The sequence below is a fragment of the Nematolebias whitei genome, chromosome 13, assembly GCF_014905685.2.
Source record: "Nematolebias whitei isolate Nwh7 chromosome 13, NemWhi1, whole genome shotgun sequence".
Lineage (NCBI taxonomy): Eukaryota > Metazoa > Chordata > Actinopteri > Cyprinodontiformes > Rivulidae > Nematolebias > Nematolebias whitei.
In genome coordinates, this window is record NC_056510.1 from 4,377,836 (window position 1) to 4,405,062 (window position 27,227).

The window sequence follows — 27,227 nt, forward strand, 5'->3', positions numbered from 1 at the left end:
GATTACACATGTGGCACCGCAGGGCAGATTTAATAAAACTCCTTATCAGTCTGTCTGTTATCTGTTTGGACGCACACACGCTGGTCAGACCAAACCGAGCGTGCCGTCCTCTGTTTGAAGAGGTAATATCCGGAAGACGAGAGGACGGATCAACTTCTTGAGTCATTAAACTTTTACATCCGTTTGTCCGTCTCAAATGATGCCCGACAACCAAACAATTCGAAAGGAGCAGTTTAATAAAAAAAACGCATCATTAAATTCCTGATGAAGAGGCGGCTGCCTCATCGACTCAACACTTCTCATATTTGTTAACGGCACTGAATTATTCATGTGGACATGATGGATACAGGCTCGTGCACTGAAGCAACTGTACTCTGAGCGCAATGAGGAGAAACGGTGAAAGTAAACAAAGAGATGGTCTGAGGTTGGTGAAGGGGGTCCAGTTCGGGGTCTAACCCGTCCATTTCCCACCGTCCCCAACCAAAACCTGTCAAGAGCCCTCATAAGTTCATCACACATGAAAACCTGTTTTCCATTTAAAAGGGGGGGGGTACTAAAGCGGCTCCTCAAATCACAAAGGCGTTAATCATCCATAAGACAAGCATGTGGGGCCGACAAAACCTGCAGGAATATTTGAATGTGAATCAGAAGCGGGGCCACTTTCACACGTGTTGATGAATGAGCGAAGTAGAAACAGAAGTCAAGCCAACCCGCTGCTCTGAGCTCCACGGGGTACGACTGAGGCCGTTAAATATGAAACGAGACAGAATATGTATGGGGAGGAAAACAAAGAGCTAATAATAACCAATGATTCATTTCTGAGTCATTGTCAAATGTTTTCTGTTTGCAGGAAAAAGAAGCGTTAAACTGCAACACAAACATGAACAACAGCCTCATCAGTTGCACTTGAGAGCCATTTTTACCGTTAACGAATAAAACATTGTGATTTTTGTTCAACTGGCTCCAGTTAGGGGAGAAGCGCTAACAGAAGCCGAGGGCGACTGGAAGCGGCTTTCGTGTGAGTGACTTGTTTGACTCGCCCAGTCAAGTGAATGTGATATTCGAAGGCATGAAAACTGCCAACAATTGAGCGAATTCATCTGAAAGCTGCTCCTGGTGCAGATAAAAGCTTTTTCAGAAGGTGCTTGGAATATAATCACTTGGAAAAATAAATGAAATGTCACTGAGCAATAACCCATAAACGCAACGGCCTTGCGTTGGACCTTTGCTCCAGCACAGAAGCAGCAGTCTGCAGGGAGCTAAGCAACCAGGAGTCACTTCACCTGACCAGGTGTTCGTCACAACACTGCCCTCTGTCGGGCCGCGGTGGAACTGCAGCTCCCGCCGCTCAATCAGCTTGGAAACCTTGAAAAAGAAGGTTTGTGTTTTGTTGCGCACGTCCTTCCTTTGCTCATCATTTGGGAGCTCTCTGCTGGACATTTTTATGGATTTAGAAATTCAAGATTAAAGAAATCCAGTCCGTGTCAAGGAGAAACGGAGGAACCATTCATCCAAGTGACACGCTCATGAATAATGACTCTCTGAGCTCGGTGCGACTGTTATCTCAGGGAAAAGGATTCTTTTTAAATATCACTGTTGTGGGGAGAGTGTGTGGCACGCGCTGTGCGCAAAGCCTTGCGCGTAAAAGCTTCAATCTGCTTACTGGAAGTGATGGGCAATGAGGTTATCATTTCTCATCTTTAACAGCAGAATAAAACGAGTAAACAGGTAACAATGTGCCACAAATTCAGCTTAAATTCATAAATATTTTATCTGACAAGTTTCCCTTTCAGATTATGATTACACTTCAAATCTGTTCAGCACAGAGCGAGTTGGGTGTGAATGTGGCACGCACTCTCCTGCAGCCCACAAGTGCGCCTCTGATCCTGGAGAGGAACGTGAGCGGAAAGTCAAACTGCGCGAAGCGGCTCCAAACAGCAGCTCGTGTCGGGGAAGTGGGCAACCAGGGCCCAAAAGCCCCCGCTGGCTGCCACAGTCTAAAACGCTACTTTGCTCAAATCTTATAGTGATGGGGAGGGAAAATGGTCCCGGGAGAAGCGGACCCCCCCGCCCACATGGCTGAGCGCACAGCCCTGGATATGGAGCCAATCCATTAGTGATGGAGGACATTTTCTCCCGTTCTTTAGATCTAAATGCGATTTTTAAACCATCAACATCAAAGCAGAATTTAACAAATCCAGTTAAAGTCCAGACTGGAGCAGAGCTGCAAACTGGCGAACACCCCCCCCCCCCCCCCACCCCACACACACACACACACACACACAAAAAGTGCTTTGTATTGGTCATCCAATAGAAAAGTGGTTTCCTTTACCTTGAAAAGTGTTTGTATTCCTCACGTTGCTGTAAAATGCCAGTAAGATGGAAAGAAGGGACGCGGCTCGCGCTCTGGAACACGGACAGTTTCCTCAGCAGCCGCGGCGCGCTCCTCTCCGGGCGACCTGCAGCCGACAACTGCGCTCCTTCCTGCTCAGACAGGGCGATACCACCGGGCTGGGGGGGTGGGGGTCTGCAGGGGAAGGAGGATGAGGGGGAGGAAAAGATGGGGCCGATTTACAAGCTCTGGAATGAAGAGTGCGCGAGGACACGGTGGAGAGGTGGATGTGCTGCACCAGCGCGTCCGTTCACACCGCAAGCACTGAGGGAGTCGGGTGGGAGGGAGCGTGGGGGGTGGGGGGGCTTCTGGGAGAGCTTGGTGTTGTTCACCCGGACTACCTGCTGTGCGTCTGCGCGCGCGGCGGTAACCTGGCAATGCAACTCCACAGAGCCTCACTGTTTCACTGCTCTGCTTCACAGAAAACCTTAAAGAGATACTTCAGATTTTTCAAAGAGGTGCTCAGTGGAAAGGTCACGAATAGTTAATATATTACCTGTTGCATGAAGCCCATAAAGAAAGAGTCCAGCCAATCAGCAACAAACAAAGAGGATATCAACGTTTAGTTCCCAAGTGACGTCACACTCTGCATCCTGGGCACTCCTCCATCCCAGAGGGATAAACTAACCAAAAGCATCTTTCATCTTCAGAGCGCACGAGTCCATGTCTGTGCACCGGTGGATTAAAAGTTGCACCAAAACAAACCAAATAAATCAGGAACATCAAGTTTTCGTTACATCCCGCAACTGAAAAACCATGAAGGCACACAAGCTGCAGCTCGGAGTGAAGCGCAGAGGAGTGTCCCTGATAAAAGAAACAAGATGCAAACATCAAGGAACGACTCCCAACACTTCGTTACAACTTGTCAAGTGTGATAAATCAGCAACTCGTCAATTTTCTACTGATCTGGCGCCAAACATGAGGCTGCGATCGTGCATTTTAAATCACTGCTTTTAACTTCGAATGTGACGCGTGACATTACTGACGAAGAGTAAATTATTACGTCACATATTTCTGTTAAACTAGTTTACAAACAAACACTGTTAACTCACCCGGCCTGTGATCAGAGTAATGTTTGTTGTCCGTCACACAGCGAAGAGGAAGAAGTGGAAATCTGTCCATACGCTTTACAAATTTATTGCTTAAAAGTTTGGTTTCCTCAAACGATTGGGGTGGCCAATGATTAATCTATGGTGGCCAAGGCCACCACTGGCCACCCCCTGGCTCCACCATTGCTCCTGTTGGTGGATCAAATTGCTCCCTCTGCTCACCAGATCCGTCACTCTGCCAAACAAGCAAAAGGTAAAAAATAAACACCTGCTCTTCAATATGTTGCACAAAAAAACAATAAAGTTTAACTTTTCACTTCCAGTCGAAAAAAACACTCAACGTTCACGGTTCAAATCCCTCAGCGCTTCCTTCACTCACCCAGTTATGGTTTGGGTAAAAGTGTCTAAAGATTTTAATGCACATAATCCCTGCACAGCGTGCACTTGTCTTGTTGATTAGATCACAGTTCAAAGTGCGTCGCTGCCGGGACGGAGTCTGACTCGCAGCCCTGACCCTAACACCTCGACTGGAACAATCCCGGCACCTGTGCTTTGTTTCTTCAACAACACACTCATGTTTCTAGAAAAACTTTTAGGATTTGGTGAAACAGTTTACAAAAGTTTTGACAAAAAAAAAAAAGGGGCTGTAAAAAAACTCATAACTTTGTACATGCTTTGAGCATGCATCAGGATATTTGTACATGCTGGTTACAGATCATCCAGTGTGGTCTGAGAACTATCGTGTAAACTTGTATGGCAGCTGTGGCTGAGTGGTTAGAGCAGCTTGGAGTATCTTGATTAGACAGAAAGGAGCTGTAGAAGTACAGTCTGTTGACCATTAACGTGTCATTTTCACATTGCATGGCTATTCTCACAGAAATATTATGTTCCTGCTTCCTCCTCCACCATAACCCTCAGCACTGGCTCTCCTCAGGGATGTGTGCTGAGCCCTCTCCTGTTCACTCTGCTTACATATGACCTACCCATCCAGGCTGTCACATTATAAAGTTTGCAGATGATACAGTGGTGGTGGGATGCATCACAAACAATGATGAGTCCAGTTACAGGCAGGAGGTGGAACACCTGGAGAGCTGGTGCAAAGAGAATAACCTTCACATCAATGTGAAGAAGACAAAGGAGATGATTGTGGACTTCAGAAGGAACAAAACCACCTACACCCCCCTGAACATAAGAGGATCTGTGGTGGAAGTGGTCTCCAGCTACAAGTACTTGGGTGTACACATGAATGACAACCTCAGCTGGAGCAACAACACCACCAGCCTGATGAAGAAAGCTCATCAGAGACTCTACTTCCTCAGGCGGCTGAGGCGAGCTGGTCTGGAAGCTCAGTCCTCACCTCCTTCTACAGGTGTGCAGTGGAGAGCATGCTGTGCTCCAGCATCAACGTGTGGCATGGAGGCTGCACAGCTGCAGAAAGAAAAGTTCTGCAGAGAGTGGTGAAGGCTGCACAGAAATCTGTTGGAGTCAGCCTCCCCACCATCACAGACATCTACACCTCCAGATGCAGGAAGAGGGCCACCTGCATCATGAAGGACCCCACTCACCCAGCACCACACACTTTTTTTTGCCCCAATCCCCTCAGGAAGGAGGTTGAGGAGCATTAAGTGTAGAACCACTAGACTCAGGAACAGCTTCTACCCTGAGGCTGTTAGACTCATGAATCTCTAACTAGAATAATCACTGTGAAGAATCACATCATGATGCTGCTGATCTGTTTCATGTTGCTGCTGATCTGTTTCATGTTGCTGCTTATCTGTTTCATGTTGCTTATCCGTTTCATGTCGCTGCTGATCCGTTTCATGTCGCTGCTGATCCGTTTCATGTCGCTGCTGATCCGTTTCATGTCGCTGCTGATCCGTTTCATGTCGCTGCTGATCTGTTTCATGTTGCTGTGTTCTTGCATGATCTCACACAGACTCATGATCGTGCTGCTCTTCAGCGTAATGTTTTAATGCTGTTAGTGCTTAGTTTATATTTAGCTGATGTTGTTCTTAGTTCATATCTTAAATCTTATTATCGTTTTTCTTTTATATTTTATTGTTGGATGTAACTGGGACCCTGTGGACATAATTTCGTTCCACCACATGTACCACATGTGGTGCGAATGACAAATAAAGAGCCTTGAACCAAAAGTGTCCCAGAAGCTTACAACTGCTGCGTTTTGTGATTGTAAATAAGTATATAAGTTTATTTTAATAATAATTTATGACAAAAGTAACAGTGGAATGGTTGAGTGCTTGCATGAGCATCTGTGTAAGTTTTGAAACTGGAGTTGTTTGAAATGACAACAATCTTCTGCAGTCTGCTCAGACTAGCTGCTGCTCATCAAACTGGTCAGAATTCAACTTTTGACATTCAAAAATCCACCTCCAGCAGGTAAGATATTAGTTATTCATAACCAGAATCCCACTTTAAAGAATCTTGTTACTTTAAAAAGTAAAAGCGTTTTTTTTTTTTTGGTGAAGTTCTTATTTACTCAACAAAATTAGATTTATTAAATATTTAAAGTTATTATCTTGCTATTTCTTTTGTTGGGCGTCTCGCAGGGTGAAAATATTCTATTCATCAGCAAGTAAATTACTCAAACCATTAATTTATGACTTTTACATGTTTCCTCTTTCATTGTCAGACAGACAGAGTTATAGCAATACGTTTCCCAAACATTTTTACTGTTGTATTTGCCATTAGGGATTTTTAAATTAAAAATAAACTGTAAATTTGATGCTGTTAGGAGAATTTCATCAGTCCTGAAGGAACCAGTCTAATTGATGAAGTTAATGAAGCTCCATTTAATCGCAAGTCAATTAGCTAATTACCTTCCAGTGTAATGAACCGTGCCACAGCTGAACTACATGATAATAAGATCAATCATGGATCCTTCAGCGCCTACAGCCGCCGCTAACCCGGAAACATAAAAGCTCACGGTTATTTTGCTGAATGGAGGCGGCAGGTGTGAAATCCTACCCGTAACGTTTAACAACTTCACTTCCCAGGATGCTTTGCGCCGAGCCGAAGGTTTCCGTGGAAAGCCGGAATGCGCATGCGTATCCAGACGTGGCAGCGGCATCATGGCCTCCTGGAATCGCCACCGGAGAAGGATGGGAGACGGGAAAATGTTGGCGCTGGTGCTGCTGGTGAGTCGAACGGACCGCGGTTCTGCCGTCAGGAAACTGTGTGTTGTTGTGGGACACCCCGGGGCGGGCGGGGGGGTGCGTTTGTTTTGTGGACGGGCAGGGAACCTCGGTCAACGCGTATGTTGAGCCTGTCTGAGCTGGAGCTGCGGGATGTTGACAGCCTTCACGGAACTTGGTGCTCAGAGGAGCAGCTGTTCAACCGAGCTGCGGTTTGCGTGGCGCAGGTAACCGCTCAGGTGTTACTGATTAACCGCACGCAGGGCGCGGGTTTCCGGCCTGGGGGGCGGGGGGCATGTTGCTATGTCACTGCGGCGCACGTTCATTCATAAAGTCAAATAAATCACATTTTCTGACTGAGATTAAAACGTTTCATTTTATTTACACACGCGATGTGTTGCCAAAGCAGCAATATTCAGGAGGAGCTGCTGGGAGGAAGAGAAAGTTCAACTCAACATGCTGCTGGAAAGAGAAGTGGAACCAGGGGCGTTCACTGGTCCAGATACTGGGGGGGCCTAGCCCAACCTAGTAATAATGTTTTTAATTGACTGCCACATTTACTTCCCTCTGAAGCTGCTGGTGCACGTTCCATCCAACGTCTTCTTGACTGCCTGGTGGACATCAGGGCCTGGACGGCTTGAAATGTCTTAAAGTTGAGTGAGAAGAAGACCAAGTCATGTTGTTTCCACCTAATGGCTCAACCAGGAGCCACTGTGTCGACCTTTTCCTGTCTAACCCCGTTCACTAATCTGGGAGTGAAAATGGACCCTTCCATGAAACTAAACCGTCACGATTGTTACAGCCTGGTTTGTGTTCAGTTGAGGCGACTGTGTAAACTGAAGTCCCCACCGCCTGAAACTAACCTGGAGGCAGTAAAACGTGTTCTCATAACGCCCAGGCTCCATCACTGCAGTGCACTTCTTTTTGGAATCGGACCGCCATCGCACGTGGCAGTTCTGGCCTCCCTTCACTGGCTCCCAGTTCAGTTCTGAGTTCATTTAAAATCCTTCTGTAGGCCTGTCGCGATAAACAATAAATCAATTAATCGCGCGTTAAATGAAAATTTATCAACCTCGTTTTCATTTATCGGCTTCGTTTCTTCGCGTCTCTCTTTCTACTGAAGACACTGGATGACAAAAGGTTCAACTCCGGTGCTCTTCACTGACCCCTCCCTTTCTCTTTTCTCTTTTAAAATCTGTTTTAACCGTCCAAAATTGCGTTTTTGGATTGTTAAAAGCAGCTAAGCTACAAGCTAAGCTAACAGGCCGACCTCGAGGAATAAAGGAGCCTCCCTCCCATTTTTCTTAGACGCGCTGCTCGCTCCCTCGCTATCCATCCTTCAGTTCAAACAGTCTTATACTGCCACCCGGTGGTCAAAAAATGTACTACACTCAAAATTAAACATGTCTTCCTAAATTTGACGATAATTATTGTCAAATTTCAAACAATATTATCGTTTATCGCAATAATTTTTGACAATCGCCCAACAAAGTTTGTTATCGTGACAGGCCTATCCTGTATGTTTTTAAATCTCCGAACATTTCTGCCCCCTCCTATCTGGCTGATCTGCTGCAGCCATATCTCCCACAGCGTTCTGTGAGGTCAGCAGACCAGATGCTTTTACTGGTTCCAGGCACTTGTGTTAAGCGCCGAGGCGACAGGGTCTTCTCTGTTGCAGGTCCAAGACTGTGGACTGAGTTACCAGTCCTTTCTCACTGGTTTTCAAGTCTTGTTTTAAAAACTCACTTTTAGTCCCTGGCTTTTGACACCGAGTTGATTTTAACTTCTCTATGTTCTATAATGTTAGTCATTTATTTCTTATCTTTATTTGGAGCTATGCATTTTTGCTGCGCAGCACTTTGTTCGGCCTTGTTGCTGTTTGAAGTGCTTTATAAATAACGTGGGGTGTTCCAGACAACTGTTGCGTATAGTTAGAGTTAAAAGTAAAACGGCTAAAATGCGTGCCGTACCAGTTATGGTGGCTCGAACGTGGCTGCAAAGGTGATGGGGTTTTGAGACTCGTCACGTTTTTTCCACCCCGACCATTAAAGATTTCACCAAACAAACTTCCCAAATCAGATTAAAACTCACTTTATTGAACGGAACTAAAACGACAGAGAATATAATATAAATGTTGTTTTTTGAGAAATAGGAAGGCGTGACAATTTTAGAGGAATAACAAAAATGTGCTAATTTCTCCTTATGATCCCGATTCTGTGGCTTCAAAAACAACTTTCAGGTCAACTGATCGTCAGGAAAGTTAATGTAGAAAATGGTTTATTATAATGTCCGACTTTTGATTGCTGAAGCCAAATGCGTGAACTCACCAGTCCCAGCGATCAGGGCACAGGTATGTTCACCTGTTTAAAGGTGCTTTGTTCCCACGGTAAACTCACCTTTGAACTCCAGTCACTTGAAGCTGTTAGCTTGGGGCTAACGGTGCATCGTTTGTACGAGGCGCTGTGTGTGCCAGGGTCAAGTACTGGGACGGTTCAGAAGGTGGGAGCTGTCTAATCAAAACAAGTAGGTTTGACCTTGTGCACCATCGAGTGAAAATCCATTTTTTAATGTTTACACTTGAACTCTACAGTTTTATATTCCCTGATGATTAACACTTTAGTGACTAGCCTACGTTGAGGGAGGACACTTTGGAAACGGTTTCTTAATTGTTTTAGCGCAGTGGTGGCTGGGCCGATCTACAGCTGGTATTTTTTTTTAGTCGGGCAAATTTGTCGTTCATTTACGTGGAGGGGCGGAGCTTAGAGTGCACGTGCTCTTTGTTGCTTCAGCTTCCAGTCCTGTCTCTAGTTAAAGGATATCTCGACAGCTTGAACCCCCATTCTGACCTCTCTTCGTCTTGGATTGCTTTCTCAACATTGAATACAACAAAACTGGAACGGTTACAATTCTCAGTTTACATTGGTGATGTTTTTTCCATGCCAGTAGCAGAAATAAAATAATAATTAAAAAACAGTTGTCTTCTGGGCTTGTTAAGAAAATCTTCAGGTTGGTAGCTCCAAAAGTTTCAGGCGTAACGAAGCAGACAGCTGGAGGAATGTTTTCACCGACCGCAGGAGTTGTTCCTCGTGCAAATAAAAATACTGCGACAGGTTTTAAAACGATTTATTTTTACTCTTATTTCGGGTCACGGGGGTCACTTTTTTTTTGTAAATGACTCAATTTGTGGTAAGAATTTTGTAAACCAGACCCATCCCTGAATATTCTCTGATCTTTTCATGCGTCGCTTCCTCCAGAGAACATTTCAGTTTTGTGTTCAAGCTGGAGATGAAGGGAAGCGCACTTCTTTTACGTAATATTGTTTTATCCGTCATTACAGCACAAAGTCACTTTGGCTTGAACAAGCAGAAGAAATTTGAATTCAGAACAGTTACAACTTTATTTTGGAGCATCTTATAACTTTTAAAACGCATGCATTTACTCAATTAAAACACAGTTTATTAAAAGAAAATAAATAAATAAAATCTGGATTTTCAAAGTTTTAATATCTTCCAGAATTAAAATGAAGACAGAAACTCTGCAGGCTTATTTTAATATTTCCCTTTAAACCCTGAAAACACTAAAGGTTCCCAAAAATAAATAACGTGCACATCTGCAAACGCATCATTCAGAAATGTTATTAATTTTCAGCTGTGATAGAGTTGGAGCTCGTGTGCACGTTAGAGCAGTTCTAGTACAGACCTGATCCGGCTCTGCTTCCTGTTGGACTCCAGCTTTTACAAAATGGTGACGTGTGGGTGATTCTCTACACTCCTTTTTTTTTTTTTTGTGCACTTTTGGGCGCGACACTATTTGTTGTTGTGACCATGAGTTCTTTTGAATTGGAAGTCAAACATTTAAACAGGTCTAAGTGCTCCCAATCATCTGTAATTTTTCATTAATTATTAGCCTAACCCTGACCCTCACCCTAAATCTAACCATTACCAGTACATACTTGAGTTGCACTCTGTTCCAAATAGTCCAAACTGGCCCCAGCCCGTAGCCATCATCTCCGAACCCCACCCGATCCGACATATTAACAGTAATTTCAGGTCCGAACCCGGAAAAAACACAACATTTTTAATTAAGCTTTGACTGCTTATACCACCGACTATTATTAACGGTTGGTGCATGCGCGCTGCTGGAGGGGGCTGAAGATCAGAGCTGAAGAGCCCTCAAAGTGCATTAAATGCTTCTCCTGCTTCTGCCTGCATCCTGCTCTGACATGTTGGATATTTTGGGTTCAGGTTAGAAATGACAGCTCTAGTATGTACCTAACCCTAAATCTAACCATTACCAGTACATATGTAACCCCAGACCTAACCCCTAACTCACCAACGACACTTCTTCTTATGGGGCCCAAAGCCCGGGCCCCATAAGAAGAAGTGTCGTTGGTGAGGAGCAGTTGGTCCTCACAATGTAGCATAAATTGGGGAAAAAAAGGTAACAAACACACACACAGCGTATAGTGTTTTCTTGTTTGACTGATAATATCTATACATTGTCTTCTTGTGAACGATGCACATTTTTCACGAGCAGGTACAACACTTCCTGCTTCACGAACGTTTTATTTACATAATAAAAGAAGAAGCATCTTTGACTATCAGTGCTGTGACGGATATTTTCTACAGTCAGGTTCTTCTGTGATTTGCAGACATGGTTAGGTCATTCATTCACTCTACACATGCATAAACAAACTGCTTTTATTTGTTCATGTCAACCACTGTCACTGTTTATCCTTGAATAGTTGGAGTCCCCGGCTGCGAGTCTGAATAAGAACGTATAAATCCGTCTCACGCTTCCTTGTGCCATTGTCCTCCTGGTTTTGAAGGGGTTGTGCTTTCATTTATGTCTCACTGTGTGTGTTTTTAAAGTGTGTCTAATATAAAAAAAGAGATTACAAATCAATAATCGGTTATATATTTGCTACGTCATCTTTATTCTGGAATAATAAGCGTTCTTCTGCTCTTTCTGCAGTTTGTGCGGGGTGATCCAGGATCTCTGCTCGTCTCGTTATAAAGACAATAGTTTGTGAAACTCTGTCACTCTGAGCGCATCGCGACTAAATTGTTCTCGTTCTGCTATTGAAGTGAGCTCATTCATGACGGCAGCACATTTTACAAAAGAGCTTTTTGGCTTTTATTTTGTTGGAAATAGTCCGTAACGCTTGGATTTTTTTGTTCCAGTTCCTTATTTCTGTGTTTCTTCCCCAACAAAGTGGGGAAGAAGTGGGGTATTTAATCCTCTTCATGAATCATTCAGTCCCAGTGTTTAGACTTTTCTGATCAAACCACCAACTGAGTAATCGACTTGACCAGTAACAGCTGTGATTTTTGTATTCTTTTGTTTACATAGTTATTCTGTTGACGTGCACCTCCAACATGAGATATGCACATCTGTACGTAAGCCACAACATTCAGAATAGAGCTCGACCGATATGGAAACTTTGGCTATCGCCGGTACCGTTATTGGTAGGGGAGGCGACTGCTGATAACCAATATAACAGCTGGAACTTTTTGAGCTTTGTCCATCCCCAAGAATCTCAGTAAACGGCGAGTGGAGCGGGGCTCGTTTATTTAGCGCAGCTGTTAGCAACCATGAGGCTAAGCTAATGAGATTTGCATTATACTTAGTCTCACGGTAAGTTTACAAGTGGTGCACTCGTCATAAAAATAGTCTTCCTAACGTGCGTTCACATTTTCTGTTCAACATAAAGTTATCAAGTGTGTTGCAAAAATATAAATTAAAGAAACGCGCTTCCCTGTTCATTGTTCACACAGTCACGTATGATGAAGGTCTAATTAGTATTGACCGCAGCAAAGTTTGTTTTTCTTTGCAGAGAAGTAAAGATTTCAGACAAACAATGCATTTCATTGAGGACAACAAAGATAATGTTACTAACAATGATTGTATATTTACCGCTATGCTAGATTTATTGTTCTGGATAAAGTTTTACAAGACAATAGCCTATGCTAGGTTATCTAAATGTTCGCTTGCTAACTTGAGAGGCACGTAGCTAATGACAAGTGTGGTTGGAGGATTGAAGTGAATTTATTGTTGATTTTGTTTTAAAGATCAGTTAAAACAAACTTGAACAAAATACACTACACAGTATTGCTCCCTGCTTCGGCTGCGCTGAATGTGAAAGTGCAACTTAAGTGAACAGCCATGACTTGAAAGTGGTCTTCATGTGCTCTCTGTTGAGTACATTGTACAACTGCAGCTGGTTCCAGCATTTCAGAGGTGAAACTTAGAAGTGCTTATATCAGTGAATAATGGGACAATTATCACGACGCCGACAGAACCTCAAACTTCTATCGACCTAAATGATCAGTCCTACCGATACATCGGCCGGGCTCTAATTCAGAATAGCAAGTTAGGGCATTAAACTTCAAATAATGCCTCAGTACATGATCACCATGATATACATTATAAAGTAGATCCCATTTAAAATACAATAAACAACACAGTTACGCATTTAACTTCTAGATTAATCATAATTTTGGAATTATTTAACAAAAGAAAGCCTTTAAAAAACCGTTTCATAATCCATAATGGGTTCAGTTAATATCTAACAAGTTTTAGTTAGTACCACTGAAGTGTTTGATTTCTAAACCGTTTGTGTGTTTGTAGTATTTGGCAGTGTGTTTGCAGGCTACAAAGTATCCTGTACAACCACCTGTCCACAAACGGCAACACACACCTGACTGGAGGGAAGGGAAGACGAGCGCTTGACAAAAACTGGTGCGGTTGGTGCTCATTCAGTACTGGCCTTAAACTGGATGTCCTTTATTAAGCAGATTTGTCACTGCAGATAGAGGGGGAGGGCTTGCAGGCAGATGTGGGGGGGTGTCATATATTACCTTTTTTTATTTTTTTAAACTGTGCACTTGGAGTGCATATACAGAAGGAAAGGAGGATTAATTCATGTGATCATGAGTCAATTTTTAAAAATCAGATTATTACTATATTTAATTTTTAGTTGATGACACTGTGATTTGCAGCATTTGCCACATTTAAACAAACTTTAAATAGTTATTGTAGAATGAACTGGATTTCTTTTTTTTTTCTCGTCTTTATTTTGATTCTGACGAAGAAAATCTAAAGTGCAGCATTCAAGGCTCTTCAAGTTTTTGTTCAAGTATTTTGTCTCTTTAAAAGCTAAATTAAATATGCTCTAAACCACCATTTCTTTTATAACGAACCACTAAATTGAAGAATAGAATTGTTGCCTCATCACGCAGTTTTAAGGAAAACAAAAGTAAATTTTTCTCCGTACGTGGCGTTCCTCCTGGTTTAGAATTCCTGACGCCGCTTCAGTTCCTGTAACTGTGAACGACGACTTCGTGTTCTTATATTTCTTCACTATTGATCTGCAGCGATCAGGCTTTCCACCTGCTGCGTGTGTGAATAGGTGGCGCGGTGACGAGAAGGAAATGCATTAAGAGCAGGACCACGGCACGCCTCTCGGGACGACAGCAGGATGAACAAGGAGCAACTCGAGTTTATTTATCAGAAGAAATTTAGTTGTGGTTTTCTGTCGAGTGCTTGCTAGGACCAAGTTCAAAGGTCAATAAATCCATACGTTGTCAGCAAGGTCTCTGAACTTCAACCCTGCTCGGTGACCTTCACAAGATTTACTCGAGTCTCTCTTAACTTGTCAAGTCTTTGCATTACACCTAATGTCTTGTTTAGGATAATAAATAAACATGTTCACGGTACAGCTTCAAAACAACTTGGACAGAGGCAGGTTCACAGCTTTAGTTAGCAAATATAATCAACCGCCTCAACATTTTAGCTGCTTATTATGACATTTAATGAGCCCGATTTAGACTAACTAAATGTAGCTAATCCTGAAAAACACATCCATGGTTCCCAACACTGGTCCTTGAGGAACACCATCCTGCTAGTTTCAGTTGTTTCCTGCTCCAACACGCCCGATTCAGTGATTTAATTACTTCAAGTTCTGCAGAAGCCTGTTAATCATCCATTCATTCAAATCAGGTGTGTCAAAGCAGGGAAACGAGTAAAACATGCAGGATGGTGTTCCTCAAGGACAACTGTTGGGAACCACTGCTTTAAATCATGAATTTTAGGCTGCACGTGGTTTCCAAGCCAGATGGTTCATTTCTTCTTTAGTAAGAGTGATAATCCTGAGTTCTTAAAACAGGTGAGTTTTAATTTTAGTGGCCATCAAAGACCTGGATTAGAGGTTTTAGAGGTTTCTCTGGACCAACAAACCCGATTTGAATCAATGGGAGATTAACAGTCTCCTGTAGAACATGAATAGAGGCCCCTTGACGTGACATGGGCTGTCTCTCTTCGGTTCTCAAAACGGCAGACGCTCGGTGTGGTTTGAGCTCTTTAGCGTTTTTCACACAAAGCTTTTAATAAAAAAAATCCGTAAACAAGTTCTCAGCTTCTTTTTGCAGAGATAAACAACTTTTTACACAAAGGTACGAGTTTCAAATGTGAATTTTGGAACTTCGTCAAGACGGAGGTTTTTTCCTCGAGGTCGGCCTGTTAGCTTAGCTTCTTTTAACGATCCAAAAACATGATTTTGGATCGTTAAAACCAATTTTAAAGAGAAGGGGGCGGGGTCAGTGAAGAGCACCGGAGTTGATCCTTTTGTCATCCAGTGTCTTCAGTAGAAAGAGACACACGAAGAAATTTTAATTTCATTTATCATGCGATTAATTCATTTACCGTTTATCGCGACAGGCCTCGTTTGTACGGGAAGTTGAACCGGCGACCTTCCGATCACAGGCCCACCTTCTCTAACCTCTGCGCCACCGCTCTCTCGTCATGTTATTGAATGCATGACACAATACGCTGCTCTGATGCATTACGTTCAGCAGTGTTTTCATCCGTTGGCTGTCTTTGCACACACTGCTCAGCTGAAATCAGCAGCAGTCTCTGGATGCCCCCCCCCATCACTCAGGGTGTTTAATGGTAAACTGTCAGCCCAGTCTAGTTATCTCTGTTACTGTACACCTGTCACTGGGAGGTGACGCACACTTCAGCTGCTGGAGGACACGTTTCATCAGCAGTACCGGCATCATTGTTGCTGCCTGAGCTGGAGGAGGAGTCTGAATATTTTGTGGTGCGGTGTTTAGACACGACGCCGTTTTCACATTAATCAGGCAACAAGGTCCTCCAACAGCCATCATTTATGGATTAAAACAAGTCTTTACCCACAAATCTGTCTGCTGAACAAAGTAATTTGTGATAAAGTCAATAAATAGTCTGGTTAGTTGTTGCTTATTGTTGGTCATTCAGAGAACACCAAAACTGTCAACTTTTCATTTTATTTTGAAAAGCATAGATTTGGCAAGTATTTCAGAATACGGTTTGTTAAATAGGAGGCGCAGCGACATTTTTGATGTGGTTTCACGTTTGAATGTCACAAAGAAATGTAATTTCATTGAAGTACATTTCGTGTTTATGATTCGATGCAGCGAAACAAATTGAAACGTTAACGGATCATTGTGGTACTAGATTTATTTGCGTAATGACTTTAATTGCTGGATGTCAGAAACTATTCCGTCTTAAACCGGAGGCTCCGACACGACTGAGCCGTTCGTCTTCGCTCAGGTTTGTTGCGTTTCTTCAGGATTCAGATTCCGCACGGTTTTGATTTATTGCCGAGTTTTGCCTTTTTATTATTTACGACGCAAAACTTCTTTATTTTTCTGTCTGAACCGTGTTTAATTTGTGGGAATTGGGCGTGCGGCTCTTTAGAAGCCCAGTGACCCAGTTCAGATCCAGGTCCATCACTGGGGATTTATTCACAAACAGTTCTGTCTTTACTGAAGATTATGATCATTTCAACTTTTACTGGTTCAACAGCTTTACTGCAGCATGTTTTTACTGCTCACAGTGGGTTTATTGAGATAAATATAATTAGTTTGCTGGTTTTTAAAGTGTCGTCACAAATCAACAAGACAAATTAATGTTTCACATTTGACTCTGAACCCTCCATGATCACAATACAATGTATTTATAAATAGATGAAACCTGCCATCCCTACGGGAGACTGCCCTTTGTGTTAACACATCATGTCGTATATCGTTATCAGTAGTTACTTTTATCTTGGTAACTTTAATTAATTGCACAAAAGGTTTATTAGCTTCATACAAATCAAAGGCATCTCTGATATTTGCATCATTTGAATCTTAGCATGTTTATCAAAGAAGCTAATTTGCTAAATCATTTGGATTTTCGGAAGATGCTTCGTCTCCTAACTTGCCTTAAGCAGGACCATACGGAAAGAAACGATCAATTTTGATTTAATTGTGTTGGTTCCAAGGGCCTTCGTTATGGGTTTTGCTCGTTTAGTTTCTGTGCATGCACGGGGTTCCTGTAAGTGACGGTTCCAAAACGTATTCACGCGTTTGTCTTTATCTGCTCTTCAGTCACGTCTGAGCCAGCTCGGCTGCAGACGTGCAGATTACATGTAAACTGTAAATGAAGTCCTTTTTACTCTTTAAACTTCTAAACCCCTTTTTTGTGTTAATTTCACCATTTTCTGATGTGCAACTTGCAGCATCTTAAGATTCGCAGCACTCCTCCCTCGGAGGAGCGTCTAGTTGGAAATTAGAAGAGAAAACGAGCCTGACAGGTGCTCGTTTTTATTCTGGGTGATATCACTCATCAGACTGGATCCGCTGAGCGAGCAGACAGTGTTTGGTGTCTAATTTACTTCCCTGCAGACCCAAACGAGGTTTTTTTTTTTTTTTTAATGAGTACTGATGGTGCAGAGACGATGCAGAGAAGTGCATGTAAATGACTGGAGCGTAATTGTTCTTTTTATTTCCTTTAGTCGTCTTTGTTTAAAGTGCAAGCCGCACGCTTTGCTTCGTTTTATCTCTTAAAGTTTCACACCATCAGCTCAGAGGGGTCGGAGCTAACCAGCCCAACGATGCACATGGACCGGCTGCTTGCTGGTAATTATCAGCTGTCGTGTTTGAAGAGACATTCAGGTTTGAACGGTGACCGTAGTGATTTACTGCTGATTATTTTTAACTATACGCTCTTTTAATATCAAGGAACCAGTGACACGAGTTGTTGAACATGTCTGATGGTTCAGGCTGCTTAAATGTGCTTAACCAAGTGTCATGTAGCGTTTTCATCACCCAACCTGCAAAGTCAAGGTCAAAGTGAACATTTAGAATAAATGTATTATTTTTTTAATTATTATTATGTTATTTTGGGGTTGAAAGTCCTATGAAAAAGATGTTTTTGTGTTTTATTTGTGCAACAAATTAGTTATTCCATTTGTTTCTTAATAAAAGTGTCTTTTAAATTTAAATCGGGCATCAGTGTCTTATTTGAAAGTTACTTTTTTTTTTTTTAATTCCAAGGGAGTGTATTAAATATAAACGTACAGTTATCAGAATTAAATTCTTCAGTGGGTCAAACAATGTGTAAATTCATAATTTCCTGCTCAGTGGAGGCACTGCCATTAAATTAAGTACAAACATTAAGTTGTATCTCCTGTAGTATATCTTAAAAACTTTCCCAGGGCCCCGACCAATGTGCTACGTTTCAATCGAACCTACTGGTCAACTCTTTAACTACATGGTGTGGGCGCTACACAAGTCGAAATAGAATAAATAAATTAATTTAAAATACGGTATTTGCTTGTTTGGGTCAAATTATTCTGAGCGGATCAGACATTGTAAGGAACTTCAGACACGTTTGTACCAACGTTCATCCTTCTCGATGGCGTCTTGAGTCGGAGGCTAGCGGCTCGTTCCGTTGACGTGTGTTTTTTTTTTTTTTTGTCGTTTCGCTTCTCCAGGTGTGGATGCTGTCGTCGGTGGAAGCTGTGAAAGTGTCGCCTCTCGTAGAGAAAGTCGTTGACCACAAAGACTTCAAGAAGCTGCTCAGGACGAGGACCAACGTTCTGGTGCTCTACACAAAGACGGGTTAGACAAAACAATAATCTCGTAATCTCAAATTATTCGAGCTTATACATTTCAGCATGACTGAAGAAACTTGTAAAGGAAGTCCAAACATTAATTTGTTTTATCTGATGTTTTTATTTGGGGAGTGGTGGCGCAGAGGTTAGAAAAGATGGGCCTGTGATCGGAAAGTCGCAGGTTCAACTCCCGGTACTGTCGTCAACATCAAAATGTGGGTGGAAAAGGTGGAACGCCCACACCTGCCTCCACCCTCATTTGCACCACTGTGGGCCCCTGAGCGAGACCCTTAACCCCCATTTGCTCCCAAAAACAGGTCTCTCTTGAAAATGAGTTCTTGTGACTCGATGAGACTTCCTGTATAAATAAAGGTCATTTTTGTTTTTACCTGATGTACTACTGGTAAATTAAACGTCTTTATAGATTCTTGTTGAATATGATGTTTCCATACCAGTTCCCCCACCACCCCAAAACTGGTCAATCTTCACAGGAAACCAATTTACTTTTAAATTATTGACAAAAACATGGGATATGGGCTCTAATCGAACTCGGTTTGTTTGATTGTGTCCTGTGAATCACGTCAGACGTTCGTGACAACACTGCTCAACATTTAGTTTCGGCTACATGCCTGTACTGGATGGTATTGCCTTCCCCTGTGGGGAAACGAAGTCGCTGTATAATGTACACCCTGATTTAAACAGATGAACTTAAATCAGCCACCTTCTTATGATTGGATTACCCAAGATGCAACATAATCCTAGGTATGAGAGGGACCAGTACCCAGTCGGTATTTGCTCACAGATGTTTGTTGCCAACCCTGTTGGATACGTTACCCTGGGGAGTCCTTGCGATGCTTTCACATCTAAAAATACTTTTGACCGGCAGCACTGGGAGAAATGTTTCACTTTATACAGTAAATAAAACACATTTCAGGGGCGTATGAAAGGAACTGTGTTACATAGGGAGTGGAATATTAACTTACTCTACCCAAGGGAATCCACTTTGCTTTCCATGTCTGACGTAAATCTGAACGAATAGACAAAGTGACCACGGCTGTTGCGTTTTCTTTTTGCTAATGCAGAAAGTAAAACGTACGCCACAGTTGTGTTTTATCTCAGACGCAGGAGGTTGTGAAGTTCTACAACTGTCTAATAATCGCGTGCCTGGAACGAGTCCAGATGGCCGCGAATGGTTCAAACTACAGCTTCCTTCAATCTGCTTTTCTTCTTCGTATCTCAAACGGTTGATCTGCTTCAGTAGTTGCCGCCTTTGTCACGATAAAACCGTTCCACCTCATGGACACAGTGACACTATTGTGAAATGATGAAAGCTGATGTAACATAAGCCCTGTTTTAGAGTCTGCCTTCTGAAGGGTTTTTACAGAAGGCTCTTCAGGCACCCCTCTAAGCCAAACGGATCTCTTTCTGTCACTCGGTGCTTTCGTGAGACAGAGCTCAGCTGTAACTCAACTCCTCGAGGTGTCCTTTGTGTCTCACAGGTCTGGATTATCCTGAACCAGCTGGAGGATTTTACCAACGAGGCTGACCGTTGTATTCTCTGTCCACAGAGTCATCGGGGGACTCCCACCTGAAACTGCTGTCTGATGTTGCCCAAACTGTCAAGGGCCAGGGGACTATTGCCTGGGTCAACTGTGGGTAAGTAATGAAGTAATTACAAATAAATCTCCATCTTTTCAATAGTTCCAGCTCCGTTCTACCTCTTTTGTCCAGGGAATTTTCCAACAGCCGTTAAAAAGACTAAATTTAAATTTACTCCTGCAAATGTCTCTGCTTCCGTTCGTCTGCTAATTTTACGGCTTCTTCGCTGAGGTGCAAACGGCTCGTTCCACTGGTCCTATTGTACGGGCACAATTTAAAAGACATTGTTCACTTATTAGGGCTGCTGAAGCTCTGCTGCTCATATCTTTATATCATTTCAGTCGTCCACTTTGGGAGACCATTATATTTTGTGTATGTGTGTTGGGAGAGATGTTGAACAGTAAGTTCGTTTTGTGATTGTTTCCGCATTAGCTTAAACATAACACGTACATGTTCTCGTTGTTTCTCGATGCAATGATAATAAAGCTTATTCTGATAGATAATCTTTTGTTGTAAAATCTCTATTTTTCACTGCATGGTTTTGTTTGAAAAACAACTGGTATTATGGTTGTGCCTCTCTGGTTTGTGGTTGATGCATTGCGTGTCTTGATACGCCGGAAACATTCATGAGCTATAAAAATGGATATAATAGTAATGATGCGTTGTATCATCGTTGTATGTTCCCATACAATGGTGGAATTGGCTCTCTGCGTTTAACACATCCACCACCAAGTGGAGCAGTGGGCAGCTTTTGAAAGTGTCCAGGGAACATTTGGGGATAGGGCGTGCTGCTCAGAGACACCACGAGATTTGCAATGGCTGGGGATTGAACCTGGGACTTTTGGGTCCCGAGTCGGCTGCCTTGCCTCTGCTCCATCTCGGCCCCCATGGCACTATGATGAAGCCCCCACTCGCATCGTGATGCGTTTCATTATGAGTTTTGATTCAACGCGTTGAGATTCAGTACGATATGACAAAGGAAAGGATTGAAAGTATAGGGTTTAAAAAAAAACGACCGTAATTGCCGGTCTATGAACAGACTTTGAACCCCGCGGTTTATACGATGCTGCAGCAAGCTTCCTGCTGCCAAAAACACTTAGCTTCATCACACCCAGGTGTGCGCGTAGCTGCCCAGTGCACGTATCTTTAGGTCGAGGTCAAGGTTTCCTTATTGTCATTCTCATCACGTGGTTCATGTGATGGACGGGGTGGATAGGCGGTGGGTCTTCGTGACGCACGCAGACTGAGTGAACCCCACAGTTCTTCATGACAACTACCGGCCTCCCTCTTGGTGACTCTACTGAATGTCCTCACACAAATTAGGGCTGGACGATACGGCCAAAACTTTTATCACGAGATATTTCTTAATTTCGGTCGATAACGATATAAACAATATAAAAGCCTCAGAAAAGCTGTTCAAACTGTACAAATAATTTAATGTTCACCTTTTATTTGTATTTAGCCTTAAAAAAAAAATTGAAATCACCGTCAAATAAACATAAAACTCTCAACTTTGTCAATATTAATAGTTTAAACTTTAAACAAACCCATAGTTGATGCGACACGCTTGTTCACTTTACAACCATCTAAGATACTATAACACGCTAAGAAAATCAGAGACGTGTTCATCAGATCGATTGTTAGCTAATGATTCAGCTAATTAACTCATCCTTTCTCGTTTCTCCTCTGCAGAGTGTGCATGTGACATGTAAACAGGAAGGTATCTGAGAAGATGCTTTTTGTTTGAATGCGAATTTAAAAAGAGATGAGGGAGAATCGGCAGAACTGCGATCTTAATTCGTACAACATTGTGTAGTGGACTCGGCCTCCGACCAAAACCTGCCTCTGAAGACCTTCATGGGACAGGAACTGTTATTTCATTGATTTGAATCCAGAAATACAAATTAGCTCATCCAGAGACTTTCTAATTGTATCCTGAACTAATCAATTGAAAGAACACTCTTTTTTTTTATATCATCAATACGGTTTCACAGTTGATTTAAAATGAGTGGTTCACTTCAACATTTAAAAATGGTATGAACTAAACACACTTTTGATTATCAAGATATTGTAAAATAGTAATGATGGTATAAAAGAGTGTTCTTTCAATTGATTAGTTCAGGATACAATTAGAAAGTCTCTGGATGAGCTAATTTGTATTTCTGGATTCAAATGAATGAAATAACAGTTCCTGTCCCATGAAGGTCTTCAGAGGCAGGTTTTGGTCAGAGGCCGAGTTCAGTACAATTGTTTTTCATATTTTCTAAAAAATATACAGCCCTATTGTAGATTAATAAAAGGGCCTACAGGACTGTACATTTGATATGCATTTTTAATTTTTCAGCTTTTTTATTGTTTCCTGTTGAAACGACTCTTCACCTACTAATTACCTTTAATTTGATTTGATCTGTGCAAACCTGCATCAGTTTATTGCTGCTGTTTTAACAATGCAGTGCTTTTATGCTCATGAACATCTGAATGAGTAAAACATTGGTTGCGCTTCACATCTTCACATCACATTTATTGTCTGAACCTTTATCTGTTGTTTGTCTAAAACAGGTCTCTTTTGTAAATGAGTCCCGTGACTCAGTGAGACAAACCGGTAGAACTAAAGGTTGAATTCATCTTTTAATTTTAGGGATTCAAACCAGCAGAACAAATGGGTGTTCCACCGACCGAGCCACAAACAAACGTCGGCTTCATTCCACTTCGTAAAAATGATACATTTTTGTTTTTTGTTCTTCAGAAAGGAACGTCGACTCTGGGCTCTTCTATAAATTCAGGCCGTCTCTTCTGACAGAACAGACATTTTAACAGTCAGACCGAACAAAAGGAATTTGTGTTTTAGCTTCTTATAACCTATTTATTTTGTTGTAAGTCAATTATAAGTAGTTGTTTTTCTAATTCCATCAAGAAACGGCATCCACTTCTGAAGGTTTTTAACAACATTTTCCTAGCCACAGACGCAGGTGATTCTGTGCTGCTTGTCCTATTGGACCTTCCATCTGCTTTCGACACCATCGGCCATGAGATCCTTATTTCTAGGATGGAGCAGTGGGTGGGCATCACAGGGTCAGCCGTCAGATGGTTTAGGTTCTACCTCTCTGACAGAACCTTTTGTGCCAATATCAAAGATTTCAGTTCAGCATCGACAGCACTTCAGTGTGTGGTACTGCAGGGGTCCATCCTCGGTCCCCTTCTATTTTCTCTATACCTGCTGCCACTAGGTGCTATTTTCCACAAACCCAACATATCCTTTCATTTCTACGCCGATGACTGTCAAATTTACTTCCCCCTGAGGCACACACTCTATTCAACCTCTCCTTGACTGCCTGGCTGACATCCGAGACTGGATGACTTTAAACTTAAGTTTCAATGAGAAGAAGTCTGAAGTAATTTTGTTCCATCCCAATGGCACGTCCATGAACCACTGCATTAACCTTTCCTCTCTAGCTCTGTTAGAGAAACAAAGAGTCACCAATTTGGGAGTGATAATGGATCCTTCCTTGAAACTTAACAGTCACGTAAATATGATTGTTAAATCCTTTTTTTTTTTTTTTTTCAGCTGAGGCAGCTGTCTAAGCTGAAGCCCATACTGTCCAAAAAGAATCTTGAGACAGTGATCCATGCATTCATAACATCCAGGCTCGATTACTGCAATGCGCTTCTGTTTGGAATCAATCAATCCTCCATTGCACGTCTACAACTGGTCCAAAATGCTGCAGCCCGATGTTTTACTGGTACAGGCCATAGAGAGCACATTACTCCAGTTTTGGCCTCCCTGCGCTGGCTACCCATTCACCTTCGGATCCAGTTCAAAATACTCATGTATGTTTTTAAATGACTGAACAGTTCTGCCCCATCTTATGTCACTGATCTTCTGCAGCCATATGTCCCACCGTGCTCTCTGAGGTCAGCAGACCAGATGCTCCTTTCAGTTCCAGAAACCTGTCGTAAGCTCAGAGGTGACGGGGCTTTCTCTGTTGCAGGTCCAAGACGGTGGAATGAGTTGCCACTGGGCGTCAGGCAGGCTCCCACACTCACAGTCTTTAAGTCTCGCTTGAAAACCCACTTTTATTCCCTTGCCTGTGACACGGTGTGATTTGTTTTGATCCTGTCTGTAATCTACATTGTTGGCCATTTAGTTATTATCCACCGTTATTTGTATCTATATTTTTATTTTATGTTTTCCTCTCCGCTGTGCTTGTTTGTTTCCGTTGTACAGCACTTTGGTTGGCCTTGTTGCTGTTTTAAGTGCTCTATAAATAAATTGGTATGGTATTCCTTCATTCCCTTGTGACTGTATACACTAAATGTTTGTTTCCAGAGTTTTTTAAGCACAAAACAAAACGCATATCAACAAAATCTGTTTCCAGCTCTCCTGGAAGGTAAGCTCCAGATATTTTTGAGACTCTAAAAAAATAGGGTTTTTTTTCAAGGCACAACTTGCTGATCTGACTTTTGCCATTTTTTATTCTTTTTGCCCTTCGGATGTTCACTTCCGCTGTCTTTCTTCATGCCTGTCAGCCCGTCAGCTGAATCACCTCTCATCCACACCACAGAGAAAAGATTGTATCATAACACCGGAAACAGCGAGGAGAAGAGAGTCACTCCCCTTTGACACCTTGTGCTCATTTAGCATTCACAGTCTCTCTCAAGCTTGTCCCAGACCGACGGAAAGACCTCAAATCAAAACATTCTGAAGGAATCGTCAAAGTGTTTCTGTACAAATCCATGATGCATGTCCTCTTTTAGTGCACGCCTCACCTGTTCGATCACATGGGCCTTTATCCAGCACTTTCAGAGGATGAGCTAATGCTAAACATAAATGTAAGCTTGCCCGGATACCCACAAGGGGAGCTCGAGTGAACTGGGTTTATCACTGCAGGACACTCGGGTCCAGTGCCAGGCTCCGTAACAAAGCGTTGTGCCGTTTGGCATATTCCTCCAGCATCTCAAATGGACTCGCTCCAGCTGAGAGCTGATGGAGGACGGAGGGAGAAGGAAAGTGAAGAGGATGTCTCAGCGTGAGAACTGTCAGCTCTGCCAAGAAAGAGCCGCTGAGGCCAGATGACACACTTTGAACAGATGACAGCGACCTGAGTTCTGGCCAACTGGGTTCCACCAGTGTGCTGATGATCTAAAACAGGAAGAGACAACAGAACTGGGCTGCCCCGTTTATATTCCTCTGTTTTTATTTCGCTTTGGCTTAATGTAACTCTGTTTTTTCAATCGTTGTTGTGTTTTCTCAAATTTAATTCCGTTTTTTGAAACGTCGTTCATTTACACCTCAGGGCCACCGTAGTTTAAAGCAGAACGGCGTCTCGTGGGTTGTTGCAAGTCAACAGGCAGGCGTGTGTTCCAGGTCCTTCGTTGTCAGAAGCAGTTTCCATAAACGGTGCTCGGTGAAATTCTAAAACCAGATATTCCTCACGTCCGTTCTGTCGTCTGTTGTTGCACGGAGCGAACATTTATTTCCCCACGCTTGTTTCTCTTGTAGCAGCTTTTCGAGCGTTTGGTGGCAGCACACTGATCTTGGATCAGGTGACGGCACGTCACGGTGAAGTTCAGTGTGTCGAGGTTACATCTGCTCCTCATAGCTGCCGTCTGCCCTCATGACTCATCCTTATGTTATTTTCATGGTTCTTACCTGAAGTCATGCCCAGTTGTTCAACGAGATGGTTTTATCTTCCTAATGACGACTCGCACCGACACCACTCCGTTTGTCTTGATGTGGTTGATGAGCCATAATTTAATTCTGCTTTTCAGAATTTGGGACTTTCCTTCCAGTAAATATCCTCATCCATCTCTAATGAATATTTTCAGTGCTCTGTAGTGGAAGAAGTCTACTTCAAGCTAATTAACAGTTCTACATGACAGCAGGTGTGAAGTTTGTGTGGGTGGATAGATGCACGTTTATTTCCATGCAGTTTTGTATGATTTTTATTATATTTACAGATGTAGGCCTCAGCAACAGACTGGTTTTCTGCTGGCTCACTAATAAACATGCATTGTTTGTTTTTATGTTTCTCTCAGAGACTCAGAGGGTCGTAAACTCTGCAAGAAGGTGAAGGTGGACCCGAGCTCCAAACGTGGAGGAGCAGAGCTGCTGCATTACAAGTGAGTCACCGAACACTCGTCCGGATGTCCGTTTCTCACAATACTCTTCTTTTAGGAAAAGACCTTTTTTACGTCTCAGTTCTGGTGTTGGATGAAGTGTGCCTTTTGTTTCTGGCAGAGACGGGACGTTCCACACGGAGTACAGCAGACCTGCTACCTTCAAGGTGAGCCATCAGTTGATTCTGCACTTTTTTAACGTCGTGTGATGCAGAACAGTGATGAACTTGCACAATAATTTCTGCTGTTTAACCTTTTGTCTGTAGTTTTTACTGTTGAGAGCTACGTTCAGTTAGAAATCCAGAATGTTAATTTCTTAAATGTGATTTTGCTGTATACAGATTTCATATTTTAACACTGATATTGAATGTAGATTCATTGTCTTGTTAATTTTGTTTATACTTAAAAACAGTTCCATTGTTTTTAGCAGTGATGGCTCAGACAGACATTCCTTAATGACATTTTTCATTTACCTTTGTAATTTTTTTAAAGTGGTCTTGGTCAGTATTTCTGTCAGACTTTGAATTATTTATTTGTTTATTTTTATGTTTGTGTTTTTGTCAACTACCTGAACATTTTCAGTGGTATTTTTCTTTAAGCCGCCCTCCTATGACCCATCAATGATTCAGACAGAAAAAGGCTCCTAAATGAAACCAAAACTATAAACAAGTGAAATTACTGAAATGTTTTACTGCAAAGCCCCGTTAGCCCCGAGTTTACTCTGGAAAATTACCAAACACCTACTTGTTTATTGTTTTTGTCTTTTTTTATCCTTCCACATGTGGGTCATAGCAGTTGATGTGGATTTCAAGTCTCACTTTACAAATAATTAAAATCTATAATCAGAGGTCTAGAGAATCCAGTATTATAGAATAAAGCATATCATCCAGCCATCAATCAATCAATAAATCAAACCATCCGTCAATCCATTCGTCAATTCATCCATCAGTCAATCATCCATCCATCAGTCCATCTGTCCATCTGTCAGTCAATCCATC

The 27,227-nt window shown here is 42.4% G+C and overlaps 1 protein-coding gene across 1 annotated transcript in view; it reads left to right on the forward strand.

Moving 5' to 3' along the window:
* The first annotated feature begins 6,518 nt into the window (after positions 1-6,518).
* The window catches only part of pdia5 (protein disulfide isomerase family A, member 5), a 73,354-nt gene continuing 52,645 nt past the window's right edge, over positions 6,519-27,227 (forward strand). Inside the window, exons 1-5 of the mRNA XM_037686245.1 lie at positions 6,519-6,596; positions 18,394-18,520; positions 20,082-20,169; positions 26,149-26,232; positions 26,351-26,396. Coding sequence (XP_037542173.1) covers positions 6,531-6,596; positions 18,394-18,520; positions 20,082-20,169; positions 26,149-26,232; positions 26,351-26,396 — 411 coding nt within the window. The 5' untranslated portion in view covers positions 6,519-6,530. The remainder of the gene's footprint in view (positions 6,597-18,393; positions 18,521-20,081; positions 20,170-26,148; positions 26,233-26,350; positions 26,397-27,227) is intronic.